The sequence below is a fragment of the Octopus bimaculoides genome, chromosome 30, assembly GCF_046866305.1.
Source record: "Octopus bimaculoides isolate indiv1 chromosome 30, ASM4686630v1, whole genome shotgun sequence".
NCBI classification, from domain to species: domain Eukaryota; kingdom Metazoa; phylum Mollusca; class Cephalopoda; order Octopoda; family Octopodidae; genus Octopus; species Octopus bimaculoides.
The window spans coordinates 2,852,825-2,878,383 of NC_142957.1; the positions used below are offsets into that span (position 1 = coordinate 2,852,825).

The window sequence follows — 25,559 nt, forward strand, 5'->3', positions numbered from 1 at the left end:
CCTTTGAATTAGAGAGCAACATCTTATATTTCTCATGTTTCTTAGCTATTTTTTTATATTTCTCTATTGATATAGTTTCTATGTTATATCTATAACCAACAGTACAGTTTTGTATATTATTGTTAATGTTGTTGTTATCTCTTATCGTTGTATCTTTTGCAGCTATCTATTTAGGAGTTACAACAGTTGAGCAGGATATCATCAAGAATGATTTTCCTCATGACACAGTAAAACAGAGTTACCAAATGCTTTGTGAGTGGTTTCTAAGTTGTGTGCCAGAGGAACGTACGGTTGAGACACTCAGGAAAGCTTTGCAAGATGCTGAGTGCTTTGCTGCACTTGAATATCTTTCATTACAAGAAGAGTAAATTTCTGTGTAAATGTTGTTTAGTCCCAGGTGAATGCTGACCAAAGGGAGACCTACGATCAAAGTATAAAGAACTCAGAAACACATTGTATAACGTGTGAAATGCAGTGGATTTGGTTACTAGTTCTAGACGATTTAGCTACCATATAGAGAGTCCTTCACTGGTTTGGATTCTTTGTTAGAATAAATATAAACTTTGAAATGTCCATTTGTTGTTGTTGCTGCTGCAGTTGTATATATAATCACCTTCCTAAACAATTCCAATGTTATTTAGACAGTTTTAATATCCTCTGGTCAATTCATAGTTTTCTGACTTCATTTATAACTTAGAATAAAATGTCTAGTGTGTGTATATATATATATATATATATATATATATATATATATATATATATATATCTTTCTCTTTCTCTTTTCTCTTTTAATTGTTTCAGTCATTTGACTGCAGCCATGCTGGAGTACAACCTTTAGTCGAGCATATCGACCCCAGGACTTATTCTTTGGAAGCCCAGTACTTATTCTATCGGTGTCTTTTGCCGAACCATTACGTCATGGGGACGTAAACACACCACCATCGGTTGTCAAGTGATGCTGGGGGACAAACACAGACACACATATATATACATACATACGACGGGCTTCTTTCAGTTTCCATCTACCAAATCCACTCGCAAGGTTTTGGTTGGACCGAGGCTATAGTAGAAGACACTTACCCAAGGTGCCACGCAATGGGAATGAACCCAGAACCACGTGGTTGGTAAGCAAGCTACTTACCACACAGCCACTCCTGCGACTATATATATATATATATATATATATATATATATATATATATATATATATCATCATCATCGTTTAACGTCCGCTTTCCATGCTAGCATGGGTTGGACGATTTGACTGAGGACTGGTGAAACCGGATGGCAACACCAGGCTCCAGTCTGATTTGGCAGAGTTTCTACAGCTGGATGCCCTTCCTAACGCCAACCACTCAGAGAGTGTAGTGGGTGCTTTTACGTGTCACCCGCACGAAAACGGCCACGCTCGAAATGGTGTCTTTTATGTGCCACCCGCACAAGCCAGTCCAGGGGCACTGGCAACGATCTCGCTCGAAAATCCTACAGGAGCCAGTCAGGCGGTACTGGCAACGGCCACGCTCAAAATGGTGCATCTCATGTGCCAACCGCACAAGAACCAGTCCAGGGGCACTGGCAACGATCTTACTTGGCTTGCCGGGTCTTCTCACGCACAGCCCATTTCCAAAGGTCTCGGTCCGTAGTCATCGCCTCGGTGAGGCCCAATGTACGAAGGTCTTGCCTCACCACCTCAGCCCAGGTCTTCCTGGGCCTACCTCTTCCACGGGTTCCCTCAACTGTTAGGGTGTGGCACTTTTTCACGCAGCTATCCTCCTCCATTCTCACCACATGTCCATACCAGCGCAATCGTCTCTCTTGCACGCCACAACTGATGCTTCTAATGTTCAGCTTTTCTCTCAAGATACTTACATATATATATATATATATATATATATATATATCGATGTATTTTTATCTTTCTTTGTCATATAGAAATGGTATTTCTATGTTATATACAATGTATCTAACGATACATCACCTTGTCCCATTATGGTTTAGGGACGGTCAGATGTGGGGATGGTTTTATAATAATTCGTGGGGTCTTGAGTGCAATTAAGAATTATTTTTATTTTACATTCTCGCTTTAGGATCCTCGTTATTTACTAGTTATAAAGTTTTAATAAAATAAAACTTGACGTTGTACATCCAAACCGGAAACCTTTAATAATAACTATGCTGAAAAATCCACCAAATCAAAATACTGATACATTTGTTTTAATCTCATGGGATTGTTGAAAAGCCACAGTGATTCTCACTTTCGAAATAATTTCAGGGAATAAGCAAAGTATTGTTTTTCCACACAATATTTAACTTCACACTTCTCGAACTTTATTGCATTTAAATTTGCTATTTAATTTCACAATCGTTACATCATAGACTCAGATAAAATTGTAAATAATTAATGCACATGAATCTTCCTAGAAGGACTTCCTTTGACCATAAAATTATAGGATTTGGCAGAAAGCTCTACATTGCAAAATTTAATGAAACAAGATAGGAAGACTCGTAAGCATTATCCATTTGTTAATTGATTCTTTTGTGATAGGCGTTAACAAATTAAATACAAAAATATTTAAATTGCCTCAAATTTATTTCGGAAACTGATACAAAATTACAATTGAAAATTATTTGTATTAGAACAACTTATTTGGTATCAAATTTTGTATATAATTATTTCAAAATAAATTGCTTACTGACATATATCTTCAAAAACTGGGAGTGAAATTATACTCAAACATTACTCCCATTACTTAACTTGAGAGAGGAGAAATTACAGCTTGCTTATACAAAGGTAAATTTACCTTCTCTCGATAAAAAATAGTATTAGGGACCCTTCTTGCATCATCCCTACTCATGGCACCTTAGTTCTTCATAGAAACAGTAAAATTCGATTCTAATTGATGGCAAATATTACCTTCCAATTAAAGTTAGTCTATAAGCATTTACACCTAAGCCTATTACAAGTAATCGAGCATTATTATCCTTCGAGTTTAAAATTTCACCTCTCACACATAACTAAATTATATAATATATTATTTTACTGCCCCTCAATATTACCTTCTCACCCCTTTTAATCATATACCACCAGTTTTATTAACTCTTAACTTAAATTTAGACTATAGAGTGCACAAATATCCATTACCCTAACCCTAACCCCTCCCTAAATTGAACATTTGGCCAACTACAATGACTTACTTTGACTTTATTTGCAACTAACTTTACCTTCCTATACTATCGGTTGGTTTGTTTCACTTAATTTAGTCTGAATCTAATTTCAGTCAGCATGGAACTACTTCCATCTATTGTACACCCCCTATTAGATTCACTTATTTCAATACCCTCACCCCCATTTAACATATAATTATTTAACATATTAATATGAACTTCACACCTATTTTAGTTTGTATTTGCTTGTACTTTGTATTGCAGTTAGTGCTTTTCTGTCAGCCATTATTGATAGGTGTGTTATTATATGCATGGAAGCCCATTTGTTGAAGCTCCAATATGTATGCACCCAAGCATGGATTGATAATAATAATAATAATAATAATAATAATAGTAATAATAATAATAATAATAATAATAATAATAATAATAATAATAATAATAATAATAAACAATAATAATAATAATATAATATGAAGTATGACTAAGCAAATTGTGGTATGAACCTGCATTTGCAATGTTAATAACAATTAGCAAGTAATTCAATTGTAATCATTCAATTAATTTAGAGATTTATTCTTATACTAATTTTTATGATCATTAGACTTGACTTAGAGAATGTTTAGTCAATTAACCGTTTGAATTTCTAATCACCTAACTGTTTGGGTGATGTGGACGTTTGTTCAGAAATCAGACTCTGTATTATATACTCAAAATTTAGTTCATGTCCCTAGTTTTTATCTCCCCTTAACCGTTATTTTTGTTTTTCCTTATCATTCTTCCTAATTCATTTCCAAGACGCCTCCAAACAAGTCTGGCGCATGACCAATAGAGTTCGTGGGGCTGGCCATCCAAGTCTGGCGACTTGTCTCCTGTACAGCCTGCCATCGTATCCTGTACGTTCGCGGTTTTGATGGGTCTTTCACAACGCTCTGCCTCTCTTGCCGAGAGTCGGAGTAGGCCTTTTTATTCTGTTATATCCTTATAAACGATGCCTGTTAAGCTGTTTTGCCGAACAACTTGTCCGTTGGATATTTTCTCATGCTCCCTGTGCTCTTGTCAGGTGCAGCTTGCCTCTGTTGGACCCATGGTTGTTGGTTAAGTAATTAATAGAAAAGGTTGTCTGTCTTTTGTCTGCGTGCAATTCTGTTGTCCTTGCTAATTTTAGCAAGTGTGCATGGAAATAGCACCAGGAACATGTTTAATTCGTTTCCTCGAACTCCTCTTAGCTCACGTTATATCATATTTACCAGCATATATACTCTCTGCCATTTCGGATGTTGTTTCCATTTGGCTTTTTTCTTGCACTTGTATGAACATTTAGTTGTGGTTGTTGTACACACGTGTTTTTTTGGGGGGGACATTTGTTTTATACTCGTTTGTTTTACTTTCAACTTTCAGGCTGTTGAGGGGGTAATGTTGTAAAGGAAATTTGTTTTTTTTTTTGTTGAACCTTTCAATGTTCTTTAGTTCAAAGGTTAATCTCAAATAAGGGAGCCAAACTATGAAAGGAGTCTCTAGAGAGATCTGCAAGATTTAATTGCTAAATCCTCTTCAATTCACAACTTGTCGCCTTAAAGAACGTATTGGACAAAGTGGTTGTGGGAAAAGACAGGATGATTCTGGCTGAAGGAATTGAATCCTGGGTCACTGTTTCGTAAAGTTAGGCCTGGGACTAAAGAGCAGCAACATTTACACACATCTCCCTTCTTTGTCTAATGATAGATATTCAAATGCAGTGAAGCACTTGTCTTCTTTAAGAGCTTCTTTTAGTGATCTGTGTGTCCGTTTTTCTAGATTATAACTTCTAAACCATTTGTACAGCATTTGGTCGATCTCTTATTCTAGAATGTTCAAAGGATAGTTATGCTTGATCCAGGTCAGTAGTTTTAATTCCCAAGAAAATACCAATTTGTTACCAATTACTTCCTAACTGCCGTGACACCTTCAGGAGATCCTTCTCTTCCAGGTTTTCGGAATCAACTTCCTGGAATGTAGCCTCTAATGGCTGTGAATCAGTCTGTAAGTTCTTCTCCTCAACCTTTGCACATTCAACTGTCTGTGATGTGGTCAGGACGTTCTGCAGACAAATTGCAGTCTCTGTCACCATTTGGACTTCCTTTTCTTCAATCTTTGCAGTCTCAACTTGCTATGATTTACTTTTTGAACATGACCCCAGGGATGGAATTTCATGTATTAACTTCACACAACCTACATGGTATTTGTAGTGAGAATAATGTCTTTAATTTTTGTTTAGACGTTTCATTTTTAAGAAGGTTCAATGAAGTTAGGTCTCTTTTGTTTTTCCAGTAAAAATTGGCTCTCTGCTGTACTAGATGTCAGTTGATTTGATCTTCGTTGAGAGCCAAAGCAGGATATGAGCATGTGGAAGGCCCCTTTTTTGCCATTCGATTGTGTACGTCACATTGTATGGGTCCGAAGATTTGCCCTTTTTTTAGGAGGTCCATGAGAGTAATTAATTTCAGATGGAAAACTTGGGCGAGGAGGTCATGCCTGTCTTTAGGCTTTTGACCGAAGAAGAGTTCGGCCTGAATCTCCCTCCACTTGGGATTGCATGTGAAAGTGATGAATAAGTCAGGCCTGCCGTAATGGCGGACAAAGGTCATTGCATCCTGTGTTCTTTCATGCATATATCAGGGACTTCCAATGAATGTGGAAGGCAAGATGCAAAGTCTTCCTATGCTTGTTGGAGCAGCATCCTTGTTGATGGCATCTCGGAGATGGATGTAGTTGTCAGAGCACAATTTTTGTTGATGTGATCTGATGAAACACAATCTCTCTGATTCCACTTTTGCGCACATATCGACTGCAAATTGATGAAACAGTTCTCCAGACTGGTGGAGGTGATTACAGGAGTTGTTTCGTATCATAAATCAGTATGAGTAGAAGTCCATGCAGGATACTGGCTTGTTGAGATATTCATTGCGATTTTGTGGATGTTGCTGTGGTATACCGATGTAGTAGCCATCCTCACCGTAAACAAACAAAAGTGGATACTGAAGTGTATCGTATGATCAGTGTGTTTCTGTAATTCGTTGGAGGGTGGTGTCACGTCGCCTAAGGACAATGTCTCTGGGATTGTGCTGTTCACCGTGAAGGAGTACGGCTATTTCATTGCGTGTGGGTGCATTGTAACGGCCTGCATGTTCTGTAGATGGTCTTTTCTGAGCATCTATGATAACATTGAAATTCGAAGAAGCTTCTGTTTCTAAGGCATACTTGAAGCTGTGTACGTAGCTGTTTGTTTGGTGTAGAAGTTCTTGTAGTTGCATTATCAATTGAAATTTAGTGCCATTGGAAATGGAGTTTCGTCGGGTGGCTTGTTCATGTAAATTACCTACAAAGTACAGTTGAAGGAATTGAGGATCTTTATTTTCAGCAGGTTCGAGCGATCCTATCCTATGGTAAACCTGTCCCTGCACTTTGAAAGTTGGCATAAACCCGTTCTCAAAGGCATGGTAGAGTACTTCTTTGCTCCTTCCTCCGTCTTGAAATAAACCTTCACTGTTCCATACTTCCTTCTTCTCATAAATAATACAACTTCCTCTGTAATTTCTTTCAAACAATTCTCAATCACTTCTGTCTCTGCAATTTCGATTTTCTTGGAGCCAGTATTCAACGTTTTATTTGTAATAATTTTTCTCTCGGCTTCCTCCTTATTTCTTTGGGTGGGTTAACCCGCAGACCGTCTCATTCTTTCTTCAAATACTATAGTGGTGTGGGTCGTTTTAAGTCTCCGTACTCTAGGAAGGTTAGAGGTGAAGTGGATGATTCTATTGTATCTTCGTGATAAGTAATGAGAATGAGATGTAAAGGGACAATGTTTTTGAGATTCCGGTTCGAATGACATCAATGTTTTTGTTTCACTTTTGACACGTAATACTTAAATAGTGGAGGGGATATGATGTTGCTGTGGGCTCGAACTATGCAAGAGGTTAAAAAATGTTTTTGACTAAAACACAACCGGGACCCTAAGTAAGGCATGTGTAAAATTTGAATGAAATTGGTTGTGTAGTTCTTGAGTTTTAGGGATTTACATAGACACATAGACACACACACACACACACAGACAGACAGACAGACAGATTCTCATTTTTATATATATATAGATGCATGTGCTGTACATTGGTTCGCTCTCTCTCCATCAAATCGACGTTGTCTGAACAGGAGGATGGTGTATCACGTGTCAGGTGTCGGAGTTATGACAGAGGAACATGAGATGAAGCGTTTTACTCAAGAACACAACACACCACCCGGTCTAGGAACTGAAACTGATGGCAACAATTAACTGTGCACACACACACACACACACACACACACACACACACACACACACACACACACACACACACACACACACACACACTCATATGCTCGTGCATCCCAGCCTCCCACTCCTACATTGTGTTGAGAATTATCTCCTTTCACTAAGATAAAGTAGAAACATTTATGCAAGGATTCTAGAAATGTAAAAGGTTTGTAGGAGAAATGGTGCAGAGACAGAGCGTTTAAGACTTACCGAATATATTAGATAGAACTACTGCAGACATACATACATACAAAGATACATACATACATATGTATATACATACATACATACATACATACATACATACATACATACATACATACATACATACATACATTACCCATGACTGGAACTATAAAAATCTGTAAAACTTTCCAGAAGTTTATCATTTAAATATATATGATCATGTCTAGATGTGTAACTATTTGCATGAGAATACATACATAAAACATACAAATCTGCACATACATACACACATACAAACAAAAATACCCTGTTGTTGATGAAGGAACCTTGGATCTAAATTAGAAACCGGTTCTTTCTGTATTGGCAAGAAAACTGAATAATGGCATACATAATTACATACACGTGCGCATGCGTGTATGTATTTAGGAAGGGTACTGAAAATTGTCTGGTTTTAAAAGTGTTATGAATGTCCTGGTTGGAGTTTTGTTTCTCTGTCGGGCTTAGGGAGTCCTTCCGTCCCTATTCGTCACCTCATTAATGACACACCCTCGTTACACCAGCTTTCCTTCACGTTTCTCTTCCTTCTGTCTCCTTCTTTAAACGTTCTTTCTTTATATTTCTATGGATGTGAGATATAATGTATACGGGAGAGAGGAATACAGTGGTAAAGAGAATGTGTTTGTGTGTGTGTGTGTGTTTGATCCTTCGTATGATTGTATGTTTGTATGTATGTGTGTTTGTGTGCATATGCATGTTCGTTTGTGAGTGTGTATATGTGTGTGTATGTGCATGTGTGCGTTAATGTATGGCTTCAACTTCATTTCCTATAACGCCATCGCTCGATTTTCACCTGAAACCTGAGCCAGGTGAATGTGGCTTTTAAGTCCTGCTTCGGATTTGCAGTCTTTTGTACAGACGTGACAAAAGTGGGCGCCTCTTGTGGTTGGCGTTACAGTATAGTAACTTGTGATTTCACTGATTCTGGGCCTAAGCCCAGCTCTTCATAAATATTCACCTCCTCAGATATCGCAGACCAAACATTCCACATTTACTCCAATGGTGCGCCCTTTTCTTATAGCATCCTTAAAATCAGTTTGAAAAATGCGTGTATTTCCAAAAATGCTTCCGCTTTTCCTTATTTATTTTCTCAATTTATGGCGATGACAAGCATCGCTTTCACAATTAACCTCTCATATTTCATATACCTTCAACGAGATCTTTACACAGTCCTTAAATCGTAGTCTTTGTTTCTGCCAGGGACTCTTTCCATAAACAACTTCAGCATATAGCATCTGCTTAGGGATTTTCTGATCCTTAATCTAAAGAAGATGCCCATTCCAACTTTAATTGGTTTTGGTATATCATCATTATTTTCTGTGGTTTTATACTTTGACAAATAATTCAACCTTTCTCCTTCTCTGGGCAACATATTTTTCCTTTGATGCTTTTAAAATAGGAAAATTTCTTTGACAGTCATTGACTAGAACAAGATGAAGATCTCAAGCAGTAAGGAACTGAGCTGGGGGTCATCAAATTTTGAAGTGACCCTTTTTAGATTTATAAAGTCGCTAAAAGTGTTACGTTTTATCAATTTATAGAAAACTAACACTTTTATAAATGAGTTCATTGCTACAGATTAAATGTTAAACTAAATTTGCTCCAGCTGGTCTATATAAACAGTAACCTACAGCTTCGAACAGCTTTATTATTTTGTTGTGTATTTACATCGCATATGATGTGTGAATATAATTTCACCCCCAGTTATTCAAGCAAAAAATCAGAAACATATATTTTCAATTTATTTAGAATAATTTTGTACAAAGTATGATACAAAATAATTTTGTTGTGTCTGGGGAGAGTCATTCTCCTTTAGTGCCTTATAATTTAACACACTCACCAGTAAAATTTTGTTTTGTTTTAATAGTAAATATCAATATCTGAATAATTTTTTTATTTAAATTTAATATCTTGATTATTTAATTTGAAAACAATCAGATTTGTTCACTTCTATCACAAAAGAATCCAATAAAAGATGAATAATACTTATGAGTCGTCCTTTCCCATTCCACAAAACTCTGCTCGGTAGAGTTTCCTGTCACATCTTATAATGTACATAAAAGTTTCATGTGTTTTACTTATTCAATCTTGGTCTCTGCTTTAAGAACTTGAAATCTAATTTCAAATTAAAATAACTTGTAATAACAGTAGAGTAGTATGAAGGTAAATATTGTAGGGCAAAACTGTACTCTTCCTTTATCTGAAGTTATTTAAAAAGAAGGAGACATTGTGGCGTTTCCACAATCACATGGAATTGAAATAACAAGTGTTGTGTCATTATTTTATTATCTCAGGATTTTGTAGCACAGCTATTATTGAATTTTATTTTTTTAATGTATTTTCATGTGTATAATCGTGAAGATTTATTTTTACTGACAAAAATTGCAGCAATTAGTAAATAATGAAGATCCTAAAGTAAGAATATAAAATAAAAAATATTGTATATTGCACTCAAAACCCCTTGAATTTTTATTCAACCACCCCCACTTTGGAGAGGCCTGTCTTAAACCACAAAAGGACAAAGTGAGATATCCTTAGATACATCATATTTTATGTAGAAATACTCTATAGGATATATAAATGGAAAAAGACATCAATATATATATACCAGGCATTCTACTCTCAGCTAAAAATGAAGGTAGATAACTATTAATATAGCAGAAGATATTAAAGCTGTCTATATAACACTGGGGGAGTTTAGGGAGGGGGTTAGATATACAACAACAGCAACAACAACAATAAATGAACATTTTTCAAAGTTTCTCTTTATTTTAAAAGTGAATTTTGAACAAAGGAGTCAAACCAGTGAAGGGGTCACCATGTGGTTGAGATACATGCTAGAATTAGTAGCAAAATTCACACAACATCACTGTACAGAAGGCCCTATTGGACAATGTGGTTCTGGGTTTTCTTTGAAAAAAAGGCATGATGGTCCTGGATGGAATGCATTTGATCATAAGCCCCTGTTTGGTCATGGTTAACCTGGGGCTAAACAACATTAGTTACACAAAAGTTCACTTTGCGTCTAATGAAAGATATCCAAGCGCAGTGAAACATTCAGCTTCTTCAAGAACTGCACTTAATGTTGCGTGTGTTCGTGTTTCTGGATCACACCTTCTGAACCATTCGTACAGCATCAGGTAGCCCTGTTTTACAGTGTCAATAGACTCATCATCCGTTTTCAGTTCAGTGGTTTCAATTCCTAAATAAATAGCTGCAAAAGATACAAAAATGAGAAATAAATGCAACAACATTAACAATTAACAATATTAACAATAATATAAAAGATGTGTTTTGTTTGTTGCAGTTTTAATTATAACAAAGAAACTATTTCAAGAGAGAGATTTTTAAAAATAGCGAAGAAACAAAAAAAATATAAGACATTGTTTTCTATTTCTAGGGATGATGACAAAAATAACAAAGTGGTTAAATTAAAGGAGATTTTTAAAGAAATTAATTGAAATTTACACTTGAGAATCTTTATGGTAAACCAATGGCAGATGTTGTTGTGAAGGCAAAAGTGTATGAGAACCTAAAGAATCAACATAGGGCACCAACAGGCAAACCATGTGATCCATCCATTTCCTCTGCTCAATATTCCTGGCAGGGTTGTGGGGATAGAGTTCCCTGGCACTTCTTCCATAAGGTCCTGTCAGATGTAACCATCATTACATATTTTGGTTGGATTCCCAAGCATCAATAACTGAGGCTATGGATATCATCCAACTATTTAATACTTGGTCTACCCCTGGGTCTCCTACTCCATTTGTTTGTCTGGAAGAACCTGTCTTGTAATTCATTCCTGCGACATTCTGATCACATGTCCAAGGTACCTGAGATGTGAAGAAGTGGCTCAACCTGGGGAGACTCCCAGATCTCTGAACTATACATCCTATTGAGTAACATTACTCCAGAGACCCTTCAGAGAAATCCCATATAACTGTCTTAATCTAGCAGATTTCAGACCTGGTATTCAAAAGGTCATCAAAGTAATATCTCTCTGTACAATCAATCACCTTGCAATCAATTACCTTGCAGATTATTAATGACAGACCAAGACTCGATAATTCTAAGTCAAATTCAATCCTTTCTGAGTCTACTCCAGATTCAATCAATTCTCTCGAACCCATTCAGTTATTCTTATGTCTATCGCAATGAGAGAGACCAGCCCTGGTCTGGTTTCACTTGTGAATATTCATTTTCTAGTAAATTTCCTTACAGTAATTCTCTCCTTTTGGATGTGGGGAATACGATATGGTTTTGCTGTGTCACTCTTATTAAGTCTGTTTTTACTGAAGCATTTACACACATGTGTCATGTGGTAAAGTCATTCTAATATGGCAATATAAATAGCAATTATCACTTTCCAACACAATAACCCAACCCCTAATGGCTTCAAGAAGACCCTAACTCAAGGTCTTTTGTTGGAACAAAAACGAACAGAAAATGTCATTATCTCAGTTGTTTACCCTTAACATATTTTTCTTCTTTCTTCCAGTATTAAATGCTACTTGTATTTTCTTGTGTATCCATTATTACCAACCTCAGTGGATACTTCATGAAATAACAGTAATATTTTTAATGGAATTATTTTACAGTGAACCTTTCCACTGGAAATTAGGAATGTAACCTGTTCTCATTCATCCTGACAAACGAAATAGCTCAGGAGAATGTAAACGTTTTAGAAATCAATTAGATAGTGTAACTTTATACTCACCCACTTGCCACCAATCACTTCCTAACCTCTTGGCCACTCTCAGAAGATCCTTCTCCTTCAGCTCTGAACTCCCTGGAATAAATATTTCCAAATTTTATAATTTATAGTAAATTTCTTTATCTTTATTCTTGAGGCATTCTTATCATCAATGGTCAACTACTGACCACTATGATTTTGGTCAACCTTTTAAATATTTCAACAGTGGTCCCATGTAATAGCTCAATATTTTGGTCCACAACAAAATAGATTAAACTTCTTAATCTTTGTCTCTCTATTAAGACATCACACATAATCTAACAATGTTGCATTTATCACACTTTCTATGGTACACCATCACATCTTGGGACACTCTTTTCTCTTGTCATCTTCCCTCAGCTATATACTTGCTGAAATCACCAAGCTGAAATATATGATTGCAGGTTTCCTTGGTAATTTCAAACTGTCCATGAGTGGGAATGTTTGATTTCACTTTGTGTCAGTGTCGGACTCCTGTGTGTACCCATCTCTTTCCGTCTTTATTGCATTTTAGCTTTCCACTTTTAGTACCTGCAAAATGTTTCTGAGTAGCCTTATATGGGTTCTTAGCAAGCTTCTGTCTAAACTGTTTACTATCCTTTCCTGTTTCAACATGTCTCATATTTCTTTGAATAAGTTAAAGAGGAACCTTTAATTTTGTTGATGATATGACAATCTTTCTAGAATATGTGCCACAATAAAATGCATCATAGAAAGTGTACAAGTATTATACTCAATTGTGTTATAAATATTACTTACTACTTAGAAAGTTGTGATACCAAGGTGAACTGGATGAATGATGCAAGGTAAAAGGAGTTCATTTATCAAAGGAAGCTAAAGGAAAACTGACCGACCAGTTCAGAACAATTCCATCCATGAATGAAGATGGCAAGATTTACATGGGTGTACTTGCTAAGAGATCAGCTACATCTCCAAAATAATGGTTATGGGACTGAAAGTATCCAGAAGACAGGAATCCCTGAATGTGTGGAACTTGCATTTTCAATCTGGGATGTGATACAAGGTACAAAGAAAAATAAAAGGGATTTGAATGTTGTATGGCTTGATCTCTTTATAAAGAGGTTGATGTTAAGAAGGGCATACCATCATAGAAAGGTCATATCATTGCATTGTATCTTGAAGAGAGAAAGAGAAACAAGGGTTGTTTCATCAGCAAACCAAACTCTTCTGCTTGGATAAAGACAATGTTTAGTGGATGTAATGACAGATTTACTATCTGTGAAAACATACAGGGTGTTCACACTTGGAAGATATTTCATAGTAATTCTGCCACATTATGAAAAGCATCTACCTAAGCAACCACAATAATAGCAACAATAAACAGGAAAAATCATAATTTCCTCACTTGTTTATACTTAAACTACATCACTAGTTTCCTGTCTAAATGATAAAATTAACTCTGTTGTGTCTTTTAATTAATCCATTATTACAATCAGTGCTTACCTAGATGGATATTTCATGACCTTTCAGTAATATCCATATCTTTAATACAATTATTATACAGCTAATCTTTCAATTTGAGAGTAGGCATGGAACCTGTTTTCGGTTCTTTCAGGCACAATATGCCCAGGGAAAGTAAACTTTATAGAAATCAAGTGGCAACTGTTCTTTTATACTCACCACCTTGCTGGTATGTAGCCTCTAATAACTGTGAATCTGATTGTACTCCCTTGTCCTCAAACTTTGGAGACACTGAAATAGATATTTCCAGGTTTTACATTTAATAGTATTTCTTTATTATAAATAATCTATATTCTTTTATTGTCAGACATTTCTATCTTCAATGGTCAACTGGTGACATTATGGGTTTGGTCAAGATTTTTTATACTCTCTACAGTGACCCCATGTAATAACTCAGTTATTTAAGTCCACAACAAAATTGATTGACTGTCCTAAATCTCCTCTATCTCTTAAAACCACATACATAATCTAACAATGTTACCGTTATTTCATTTAATTATCACTTGATAAAACTGTTTCCCCTTAGTTCTCCCTTTCTTTTCTTCTATCTGTGTCCAATGTATGACATGTCATTGTTGTCTCATCTCTAGATTTTACTAACCAACATTCATCTTATCTTCTGCTTAATTGTAATGCCAGGGAAGTTGGTCATCAAAGATCCAGTAACAGACACATGACAGACAACTTCAAGTAGGATAAATACACAACTTCTCTCTTTGTTAAACGTTGCTGCTGGTAATCATTAATTTTAACTACTTACATCACAGTTTAACAGGATATGATGTGAAATATTTGAAAACTCACTAAAAAAAAAATGAAGTTCTTTTAAAGGTGAATTGTTTTACACAGGTGGAACAGAAAGTGATATCAGGTGTTCTAAAAGACATCACCTCATTAACAACTTATAAGGAAACTGTCCATCCATATATTATTGCAGGGAAAATATCTGAAATGATACAGCTGAACTGGTTTTCAAGAAAATAGGATGTCTATGTTGACCCTATTTTATACAGTAGTGAAAGTTTTCCCACTCATTTGATGTTTCCTCTATCAATGTGGTGGACCTCCATGGCTTGAAAACCCAGTTACAAGTAAATTTAAGAACACAAAAGTTACACCATTAATTGACAGAAACTGTCTTTCAGATGCCATTTTTAATTTAAGAACAACATTACAAGGAGCATGTAATCCTACTTACATCCCACACCATCAACACCACTATACCATTTGTCACTTATGCTAATTAAGATTAACTAATTAAAAAATATCATTATCATGCTTTATGAAATATATTTAATTATTGTCGCATACATAAACAAATATATTTCACAACAAATTGTTTGATATGGAATGAAACCAGAACAATAACATCTGAACATTACTGGACGATGGAAGTTATTAATCCCAAATTGTAGGGATATGGTCCTATACCCAAGAAAACAATAGAAATCCATAGAGGGTAGCACAAGGTAAAATCTTAGATGAGGGCAGAAGATGTTGTTATGACAAAATAAGGTTACATTTCAGAGATGAAAGCTTTCAGTACTGGTGTGGACATAATCAACTTACCCACTTCCCCAAACTGGCTGGCATTCAGCTAACGTTTCAGATCAAGTTTCTTATACATATTAAAGCGGTGAACTGGCAGAATTGTTAGCACATTGCACAAAATGCTTAGCGGCATTTCTTGCGGTTTAATGTTCTGAGTTTAAATTCTGCCTCAGTTGATTTTGCTTTCATCCTTTTAAGGGTGGAGAAAATAAGCACCAGTTAATTGAAATACCCACTACCTCGAGCTCTCTGGCCTTGTGTCAAAACTTTAAAATCAATATTCTTATACCGAGTTTATAATTGATTTTTTTGGTTATTTTATGACTCCAGTATATATTCAACTCAGAGATATCTTTGGTATTTATCCCAACGAGAAGCAACGTGTTACGACAAATATCTCACTAGGCAACAACAACAACAACAATAACTTATCGGAAAACAGTGCCCAGGACTTAGGAGAGAAAGAAATAAAAACTTTCTCATCAACTCACCTGTTTACACATCATCAACAACATATATTCCTTCCCGGTTCCAAAAGACAATATCAACTCTGTTGTGTCTTCTAATAAATCCATTTTACCAAACATGTTAACCTTGATTTTATAAAACTTCAGTAATGTCTTTAATAGAATTACTTTACAGCTAAACTTTCAAAAAAACGCAATTTTTCATTATCGGGAGACATTCCTTTCTGCAATGGTCAATTGGTAACCATTATGATTTTGGTCAACATTCTTCTACTTTCTGTTCACCTGTTTATCCCTAAACAACAACATATCTTAGTTCTTGGTTCCAAGCAGACAATATTAACTCTACTGTGTTTTCTAATTTATCCATTTTTCCAACCATGGCAACAAAGATTTTATGAAATTTCAGCAATATATTTCATCGACTCATTTTACAGCTAACATTTCAAATGGAAATTAGAGATAGGCTCTGTTCTCAGTCCTTCTGACAAACAAAACAGCTCAGGGAATGGAAGATTTAGAGGAATCAGTTAGGTACATTGATTTCTATAAATTTTTCCATCGCTTGTGTGTTATAGAAACAAATTGGGCAGAGCAAGTGGAGGCACAAGGCTTAGGGTATTTGACTCATGATTATAAGATTGTGGTTTCGATTCCTTCACCAGGCAATATGTTGCATTCTTGAACAAAACACTTCAGTCCACTCAGCTGGCAAAAATAAGTAATTTTACAGACCAGTGTCTTGTCCAGGGAAGAATATATACGCCAGAGAAACCGGGAAACCAACCCTATGCTTCTTCTGGGCTAACATAATTAGGTACAGTTATTTTATACTCACCAACTGGTTCTGCCACCATTTGTACTTCCATCGTTGACGAATTTGGACCAACTGAAAAAGACATTTCAAAGTGTTTTTAGTAAAATTTCTTTATCCTTCTTAATAATTTATATTTTATTATTGTGAGACAATCGTGTCATCACTGGTGACAATATGCTTTTGGAGAGCATTTGTATAATTTCTACAGTATTACAATGTAATGATTTAAATTTTAGGTCCACAACAGAATAAACTAAACTTACCAAACCTTCTCCGTCTCTTAAGGTATCCAACAATTCATATAATTCTGAAATTATCTCATTTTATTATCACCTGATAACAGTTTTTCTCTTAGTTTTGTTTTGCTTTTCTTATATTTATGCCAGATCTACAAAAACTTTGTCATTTCACCTGTAGACATCTCTAATCAACATTCGTCTCATCTTCTGCTTAATTCCAATGTCAACCAAGTTGCGCGTTGAAGATCCAGCTCCAAACATGAAACACCACTTCAAGACGGATATATATATATATATATATATATATATATATATATATATATATATATATATATATATATATATACACACATATACACCTGCTCTCATTGTTATTGGTTACTGCTTGTAATCTTTAATTTTAATTACCCATATCACAGTTCTCCAGAATGTAATCAGATGTGGGGAAATACCTGAAGATATTTCAATCTCATTCGTCCTCCTTAATAAAGCAGGTCTAACAGAAAGTGATGCCTGGTGTCCTAAATTAACACACTACGTTCACAGAAAATCTCATTAACGACATAAAACTTGTCATCCACACATTATTGATTTGAAAATATTTGAAACGGTTCAGAACTGATACTCAAGAATACTAATCTATACATCAATCAAAGTCTCCCCACCCTTTTGATGTCCCTTCTCTAATGTCGGTCCCTAAACCTTCAGTTGAGATTTTCTTATTGAATCTCTTACTTTATAAAGACTCACTCTGATATTCATATAAATGCGCTTGTTTTTAATTATCAGCTTCCGAAGACATTGATAAATCATTAATCGCTCTAATCACTCATAATCGATAGTAAAAAGTTGGTATTTACTGATAGAACCTTGGCGATTTATTGATATTTAGTCACCATTTATAATTCAGTATTCTTTATAATTCCTATGTTGCAGAAAGTAACCATCTTCAAGTGTGACAAGTTTTCTAATTGGACAAAGACAATGTTTAGTGGGAGTAGTGAGAGGTATAATATCAAAGAGAAAAGACGCCTCTGACGTCTTTTATCAAAAGTATGCTTGATTAAGGCAGAACTGGATCTACACAACAACATGAAATACAATATTCCAAACCATAAAGTCCATGAGACAAACAGACAGATCATACAGTATTCTTACCCAAACTAGTTTTGCTCGTTATATTCCGTCCACACTTGAGGCATCGTTTAGGTATCTTTTGGAGACAACATTTCTTACACAGCGAAAAATGTTTACATGGTAAGAACGTCTCTGTGGCATCTTCATCTTCACAAAACACACATCTGAGGAACAAAAACATAAACACATCCCATCAATAACATTCGTTTATAACAAATATTATATTGCGTGCATATTTACAGTAGAGAATATTATGTGACACAACAATCAAACAATTACATATGGGTGAATTTGTGTGTATATAAATGCAGACACACACACACACATGTATATATATGGACACAAATATTAATAAGTATATGTCATGACATTGATACATCACAATTAACGCCAAGTGAACAACATATATTCCAGAAATATATATATATATATGTTTGTGTGTGTGTGTGTGTATACATACATACATAAATACATATGACACTTTATTGTATCTAATGTGTTTAATAAGTGGTCTATACTTAGACATTTGACTTTGAATTTTATGGATGGTCAGATAGGACACAATTGCTACAGCTTCATGTATGGCTGATCTATGTAACAAAGCAGGTCATTGTTCTAAATTAGAATAATGACTTTAGATTTATATACGATATGTGTGTACATAACCAGGGAATTATTTTCAAAAGTGATGAGTTGAATGCAGTAAATGTGATGTTTCCATCTGCCATCCCTGTACCACAGACTTCAGAATGATCTCAGGCCATTACAAGGTGCAGTGTTATTCTATGACTGAAGGACTGTGAGAAATAGTTTAACAACTACCAGGTTGGTCCTTTCAGTGCCTGATCCATGTCTCTTACTCTACCATTGCTATCGAATAAATGGCAAGATACATTTTGTTACACAAAATCATCAAATTACTACGGGGTTGGTGTGAAGATCTATGTTCGATCAAGCTTTTCAGAAATTCCTTGCGAAGATTTGAACCATCACAAGATGTATTTTTTGCAATAAAAAAGCACATTAATACTTCTACATCAGGGTGCCACATAAATATGTTAAAGTACTCCAAAGTGAAATATGACAGACCGTAGCAGTCCACTTTGTGAGGAAAGATCAAAAAACTGCTGAATGGGAAATCAGATTACATAGAAGAAAGAATTTTAAAACATACAACAGAGCATCCAACCACATGAAAAAGGTGATTAAAATGGCTGCACTTAATTCGGACCTACACATAGGGGCGAACTGGAAGTACGTATATTCAAAGCCGGAGACTTCAATCTCTTCAAAATCAATCCCCAAGTCAGATTGTGAAGAGGCAACTGTTTAATGCAATGCTGGCATTTTTACAGTTGAAAACCTAAATGTGCGATTTTCACTGCTACGGAGGCTAAATTCCATCACGTCTGTTGAATTTACTCCTGCAACAACTCTTTTTGTGCAACTATGTTTCCTCATGTTTTGATGGTATTTTCTATCTCAAATGAGGCATCCTCTTTTTACTACACTAGGTTTCTTTGCCTGTTCCAATTCAGCTTTACTAACTGTTACCCTGGAAGAGAGGAACGTTGCTACATTAATACCTCTGTTTAAAAAGGATGACAACTTATCAAATGCTAATTACCATCCAGTCAGTCTCACCATCAACTGCTAATTACCATCCAGTCAGTCTCACCATCAACTGCTAATTACCATCCAGTCAGTCCTTAGTCAGAGAGAAATTCCTGGAACATTTGAAACTCTCATAACCTGATTCATCCCTCATAATTTGGATTTACCTCTAAATCTAGTTACTTTGGGCAACTCATGGAACCCTTTGAAAACATCCCCTAAATCGAAAATAGTGTTTCATGGGCAGATGTTATCTATCCCTACTTCAAAGTTTTAATTCTATACCACACAAACGAAATACGGTGAAGCTGTCTACATGAGTTCTAATTTTATAACTGTGTTAATTCCTTCATTCGCAAGTGAGAAGTTATTACAGAACTAAGGTAACATTCTGTACCCTATTCAATTACATCTAAGGATCTGCAGGGAACTATTCTTGGTACCCTGTTGCTTCTTATTTATATCAAACTACATTGAAAAACCCACTGAATCTGCTACACCTGATGCAATTTTATAGGTGTATCTGAAGGAAACAACCAGTTTCTGACAAATTGTCCGCTTCAAATGTGTTCCTCCAAAACATGTGCTCAGCCTCAACCTCAGACCTGTTAACCTTCTTCTGAGGTATTTGCATATTGCTTAGTCTCTGTTAAGACTACGAGTGAAAATCAAATTGCTTCTTTAATTCATCCTGGTTTGCCACCTGATATATATACCTCAAGTTATGCATTGCAGCTCCCTGAAATCATGACTCAACACCACATGGAAAAGGGATGCAATCTGGTCTGACGATATTCAATAAACAATATGCAACAATGGAAGAACCACAGTAAACTAAGCAAGAACAGCACACCCTCCTCTATTAATCATAACAGGTTTCAATCCAGATACAAACTTTTGCTTATAAATGCATAGGCAAATCTCAGAGAGCCCTTACCTCTGTTGGCAACAAAGGGCCTCTCTCTCAGAGTGAAAGGGACGCTATATGATTCTTGTGTGCGGGCAGCTGTGCCACATGGTAGTGAAACATGGGCTGTGACACCGTTGGCATGCGTGAACTTGAAAGAATTGAAGCTAATATGCTTCACTGAAGGTGCAATGTCAGTGTGCATGTACGACGGAGTATAAACGTCGTGAGAGAAAAGTTGGGCACAAGAGGCATTAGATATGGTGTGCAGGAGAGATGGTTGTGCTGGTAAGAACCCTATGGTCGAGGAAGCTATGTAAAGAAGTTCTGATCTCTAACTATGGGAGGAACCTGTGGAAAAGGTAGACCAAGAAAGACATGGGACGTGTCGCAGTGAAGCGTAATTTTCAAACGTTGGGGTTCACGTAGGCAATGACTACTGACTGAGACCATTGGCAATATACTGTGCTTGTGAAGACCCATCAAGCTAAGTGATATCGTAGTTTTGACCGATGCTAGTGTCATGTAATTAGCACACGTGCTGGTAGCACGTAAAAATCAACTCACGAAGGCAATGTGGCCGCTGCTAGTGTAGCGTACCTGGAACCCGTACTGGTCCCACGTAAAAAAGCACTTGTCGAGTGCTAAGCCTCACGTAGGCACTGTGTCCGATACTGGTGTGGCATAACTGGAACCTAAAAAACATCTTTCGAGCATTGGGCTTCATAGAGCAATCTGGCACCCATGCTAGTGGCACATAAAATTCACCTGTCAAGCTTTGGGTCTCACGGAGGCAATGTGTCTGATGCCAGTGTCGCGTAACTGGCACCTGTGCCAGTAGAACGTAGAAAGCACTTTTCGCGGGTTGGGCCTCATGGTGACAATGACGTATGATGGAGACCTTTGACACAATGGTCTGGTTGAGAAGAAAACCTATCAATAAAAGTGAAATCATATTCATGGCTGATACGGATGTCATGCAACTGGCACCCGTGCTGGTGGCACATAAAACCACCCATTGCACTCTCGGAGTGATTGGTGGTAGGAAAGGCATCCAGCCGTAAAAACCATGCCAAGTCTGGTGCAGCCCCTAAACTTATCACCTTCCAACCCCTGCCAGCATGGACAATGGGCGTAAAGTGATGAAGAGGATAATGATGATGATGATGTCTGCCAGTTTAAAAGATTTTAAATTCTAAAAGGTGACCAATGCTGCTACAGTTACATCTGGGTAGAATCTACACTCTGTAATGGGGTTTTCAGCAAGGCTGGCTACAGTTTGCTTCACTAAGACCACTCTAATTACCATGGAGTGGTGTGATGGTCAACTTTCACTCAGACCTTTCTGCAATTCCTTGTAAAACTTTGAAGCAGTGATCGCAAAAGGTATTTTTCTGCAACATACAAGCACAACAACATTAACCATCCTCCAAGTTACAATCAAGACACAGTCTTTTGGCATCTGTAAACAGTCACCCATGTTCTCATACTCGTGATTTCAATTATTCAAATATTGATTGGGAAAAGCTTTCATTGTCCACAAAAAACAAATTAATTCCTTGATGTAATTTTGTGTTGAATTCAAATTGGTCCCAGTTATTCACTTCTACAACAGGTAACAACCCTTTTGGTCTGCTATTTACCACTATTCGTGAAATTGTCATCAGCCTCACGACCAAGGTACATTTAGGTAATTCTAATCATGCTCTAATCTTGCCAATATATCTCTAATGGATAAGCCACCATTATAATGGATAATCCACCAGATAATGAATAATCCACCAAATAATGGATAATCCACCAGATAATGGATAAGCCGCCATTATAATGAATAATCCACCAAATAATGGATAAGCCACCAGATAATGGATAAGCCACCATTACCTCTAAATTCCTTGTTTTACGGGAACAATGATGACTAGAACTCCTATTGGACTGATTGGCTTCGAGTTTACAATTCTACAGATGTCAAGGCTAAACTTTAGCACATCCTTAATTCAATGTGGGCCGTATGTATATTTTCAATACCATATAAATGGATAACCATATAATATCAATGAAATGCTGAACGTGAACAGATTACATGGAACATAGGATAAAAGAAAAATGATGCAGCAGAGCATCCAACCATATCAAGTAAGTGAGTAAAACAGGCAGAACTTAAATTAGAAAAACTCATTGTATCAAACCTGGATAGAAAATAGTTCTGGAAGAATGTACATTCGGAAACAGAGCCCTCGCACTTCAATCACATTTCTTCATAATCCTCACGTAAATTATTCATTTTTCCCGTGCAGGGGTGTAATTTCGAGGTCTTTGCATGCATACCAAACAAAACCCTAACCCTCTCCCTATCTTGTCCAACAAGGACATCAAAAAGGATGATCACACAACAACTAACAATTAGTGCCCAGCCGGTTTCACTCACCACCTCATCAAATTAATGGTGTTCTGTGTAAGAGAGAGATACTTTGAAGAATCTGGAATTTGCATAACCTAACCCTAACCCTCATAGATTGGATTTATCCCTAATTCCATCAAATAAGATTTCTCTGAAAACAATTGCCTAAATAACATATGCTGGCTCTTGAGTAGATGTTATTTATCTGGACATCACCAAAGCCTTTAATTCTCTGCCGCACAAACGAATTATGGTGAAGCTGCCTGATTCTTGTGTGAGGTTTAATTTACATAAATGTCTGATGTCGTTCATTCTTGGTTAACAAGAAGTAGCCACAGTGTAAAGATACCATTCTACACCCTATAGAATCACATCTAAAGATTGGTAGGGATCTGCTTTTGGCCCAATGTTGTTGTTGGTATGTACTAATTGAATATATGCCAAACTGAAGCATGTTACTCTACACTACAAATCATTCCTTCAACCTCACCTGGACATATTGCAGCAATGGATTTCTAAACCGAGCTGGTTGTAGATAGGTGCACCACTATAAGTTATGGAAGGTAAACCCAGAATTTGCCTCTTTCCTCCATAACATCCAACTGAAGAAGTCTACTGATGAATTGGATCTCGGGATTAATGTCAAGAATGACTTTTGAAGGAAGATTCACATTCCTAAAATCATCAAAAAGATCGACAGTATCTTAGCATCTCTCTGAAAATGCTTTGTCTGGCACTTTGTCGAGTTATCTGTATGGATATGGTACGTCCAAATGGTTTGCATCTCCAATCTGGAACCCCATCCAGTCTAGAATATTACGTACAACTAGGTAAATACACTCTGTCAGTCACCATATCTTAAATGTATTCTTTCTCTTGGTATCAGCACAATAACATTTTGATGTCTAACAGCTGACTCGGTGGAATCCCACAAGAATATCCACCATCTTCCCAACAACAATCTTTTTCAATGCAATTTACCTAACACCAGCAGACATGCTTATAACAAAGAAAAAAGCAGTGTAACACCCATGACTTTCAGAAATATTTTTTGCTGCTCACAATTGTTGAAGCATGAAATAAACTGATATCATTTGTTAGCTATCAGGACACTGCATTCTTCAAAACTTCCATATTTCTTGAAATTCCCTAACACTCTTCCTCGTGTACCTATGTATTCTTTCTTTTATATAACTCTTTTACTGTTTCCCTCATTTTGGGGGTGTTTTATTACATGTATCGTACGTGTACTTCAAGCTTCTATTGCTGCCTTTATTTGATTAATTGCTGCTTTTTCTGCCCCCTATTTTGCCCCCTTTCCAGTACATTCAGCTGCGCTCTGTAGACATTATATTCCTATTATAATTAGAACAATCCCATAAACGATCATTTGTAAAAGCAAAGAAGATCTTCTGATGCTTGTCATTTGAATAAAACAGAACTATAAAGTTTCAAAATCAAGCTCTATAAACAATAGGCACAGGAGTGGATGTGTGGTAAGTAGCTTGCTTAACAACCACATGGTTATGGGTTCAGTCCCAATGCGTGGCACTTTGGGCAAGTGTCTTCTACTATAGCCTCGGGCTGACCAAAGCCTTGTGAGTGGATATTGTAGGGGGAAACTGAACGAAACCCATCGCATATATGTGTGTGTGTGTGTGTATTTGTGTGTGTGCTTGTGTGTGTGTGTGTGTGTGCGTGCTTGTGTTAATTTTTTTTGTCTGTGTTCGTTCCTCCACCATCGCTTCACAACCGATGCTGGTGTGTTTACGTTCCCGTAACTTAGCGGTCCGGCACATAAGTACAAGGCCTACAAACAGTAAGTCCTGTGGTTGATTCTTTCGACTAAAGGCGGTACTCCAGCATGGCCGCAATCAAAAAGAAACAGGTAAAAGAGTAATATCAAAATTTCATCAGTCAAAGAAAGGTTTGTATATTCACTAAGAGCGAAATGTGTCAGCTTCTTAAGTAGTTAATACAGAGAGATGCATAGGAAAGAAATTGCCAAATCTTATAAAATACGGGAGTCTAAGGCAACTAAAACACCTAGTAATGGTATACGTGTTACTTGAATTATTTACGTTTCCTGGCAGTTTATTTTTTTCTGTGAAGATATGTGGCAATTTTCCATCAGTATTTGCAGAAATATACATATACACTATTGGTGTGTGTTTGTAGGTTATTTTTCTATGAAATCATTCTTAATATTGACTGATTCGGACATAGAAAAGCAAGATAAACATGTTGGTAGACAGATAAATTCCACTTACTTCTAAATAACAATTTCAAATTGGAATTCATTCACTTCATTATTTAGATCTATATTTTCCTATTGATCAGAAATCTTTAAAATAGGGAACTAAGAGAAGTAGGTGGGGATGGACAATGAAGTATAACTGTCAACACTACGAATCATGTGAATGTAATCAAAATAGTGTTCTTTCTTTGATCTCCTAACAAATGTATATTGTTTT

At 36.3% G+C, this 25,559-nt stretch overlaps 1 protein-coding gene and 1 pseudogene across 2 annotated transcripts in view; both read right to left on the reverse strand.

Annotated features, from left to right (window-relative positions):
* Positions 1 to 5,819: 5,819 nt before the first annotated feature.
* LOC149130130 (uncharacterized) lies at positions 5,820 to 8,729 on the reverse strand (annotated as a pseudogene).
* Positions 8,730 to 10,481: 1,752 nt separating this feature from the next.
* Positions 10,482 to 25,559, reverse strand: part of LOC149130131 (uncharacterized) — a 29,573-nt gene continuing 14,495 nt past the window's right edge. Inside the window, exons 5-9 of one of the 2 annotated variants that reach the window (XM_089346518.1) lie at positions 18,185 to 18,327; positions 16,809 to 16,859; positions 14,112 to 14,183; positions 12,456 to 12,527; positions 10,482 to 10,952 (exon numbers count right to left, since the gene is read on the reverse strand). In XM_089346518.1, the coding sequence (XP_089202644.1) occupies positions 10,753 to 10,952; positions 12,456 to 12,527; positions 14,112 to 14,183; positions 16,809 to 16,859; positions 18,185 to 18,327 (538 nt within the window). In that variant the 3' untranslated portion in view covers positions 10,482 to 10,752. The remainder of the gene's footprint in view (positions 10,953 to 12,455; positions 12,528 to 14,111; positions 14,184 to 16,808; positions 16,860 to 18,184; positions 18,328 to 25,559) is intronic. The other variant, XM_089346517.1, reaches the window with a different exon arrangement.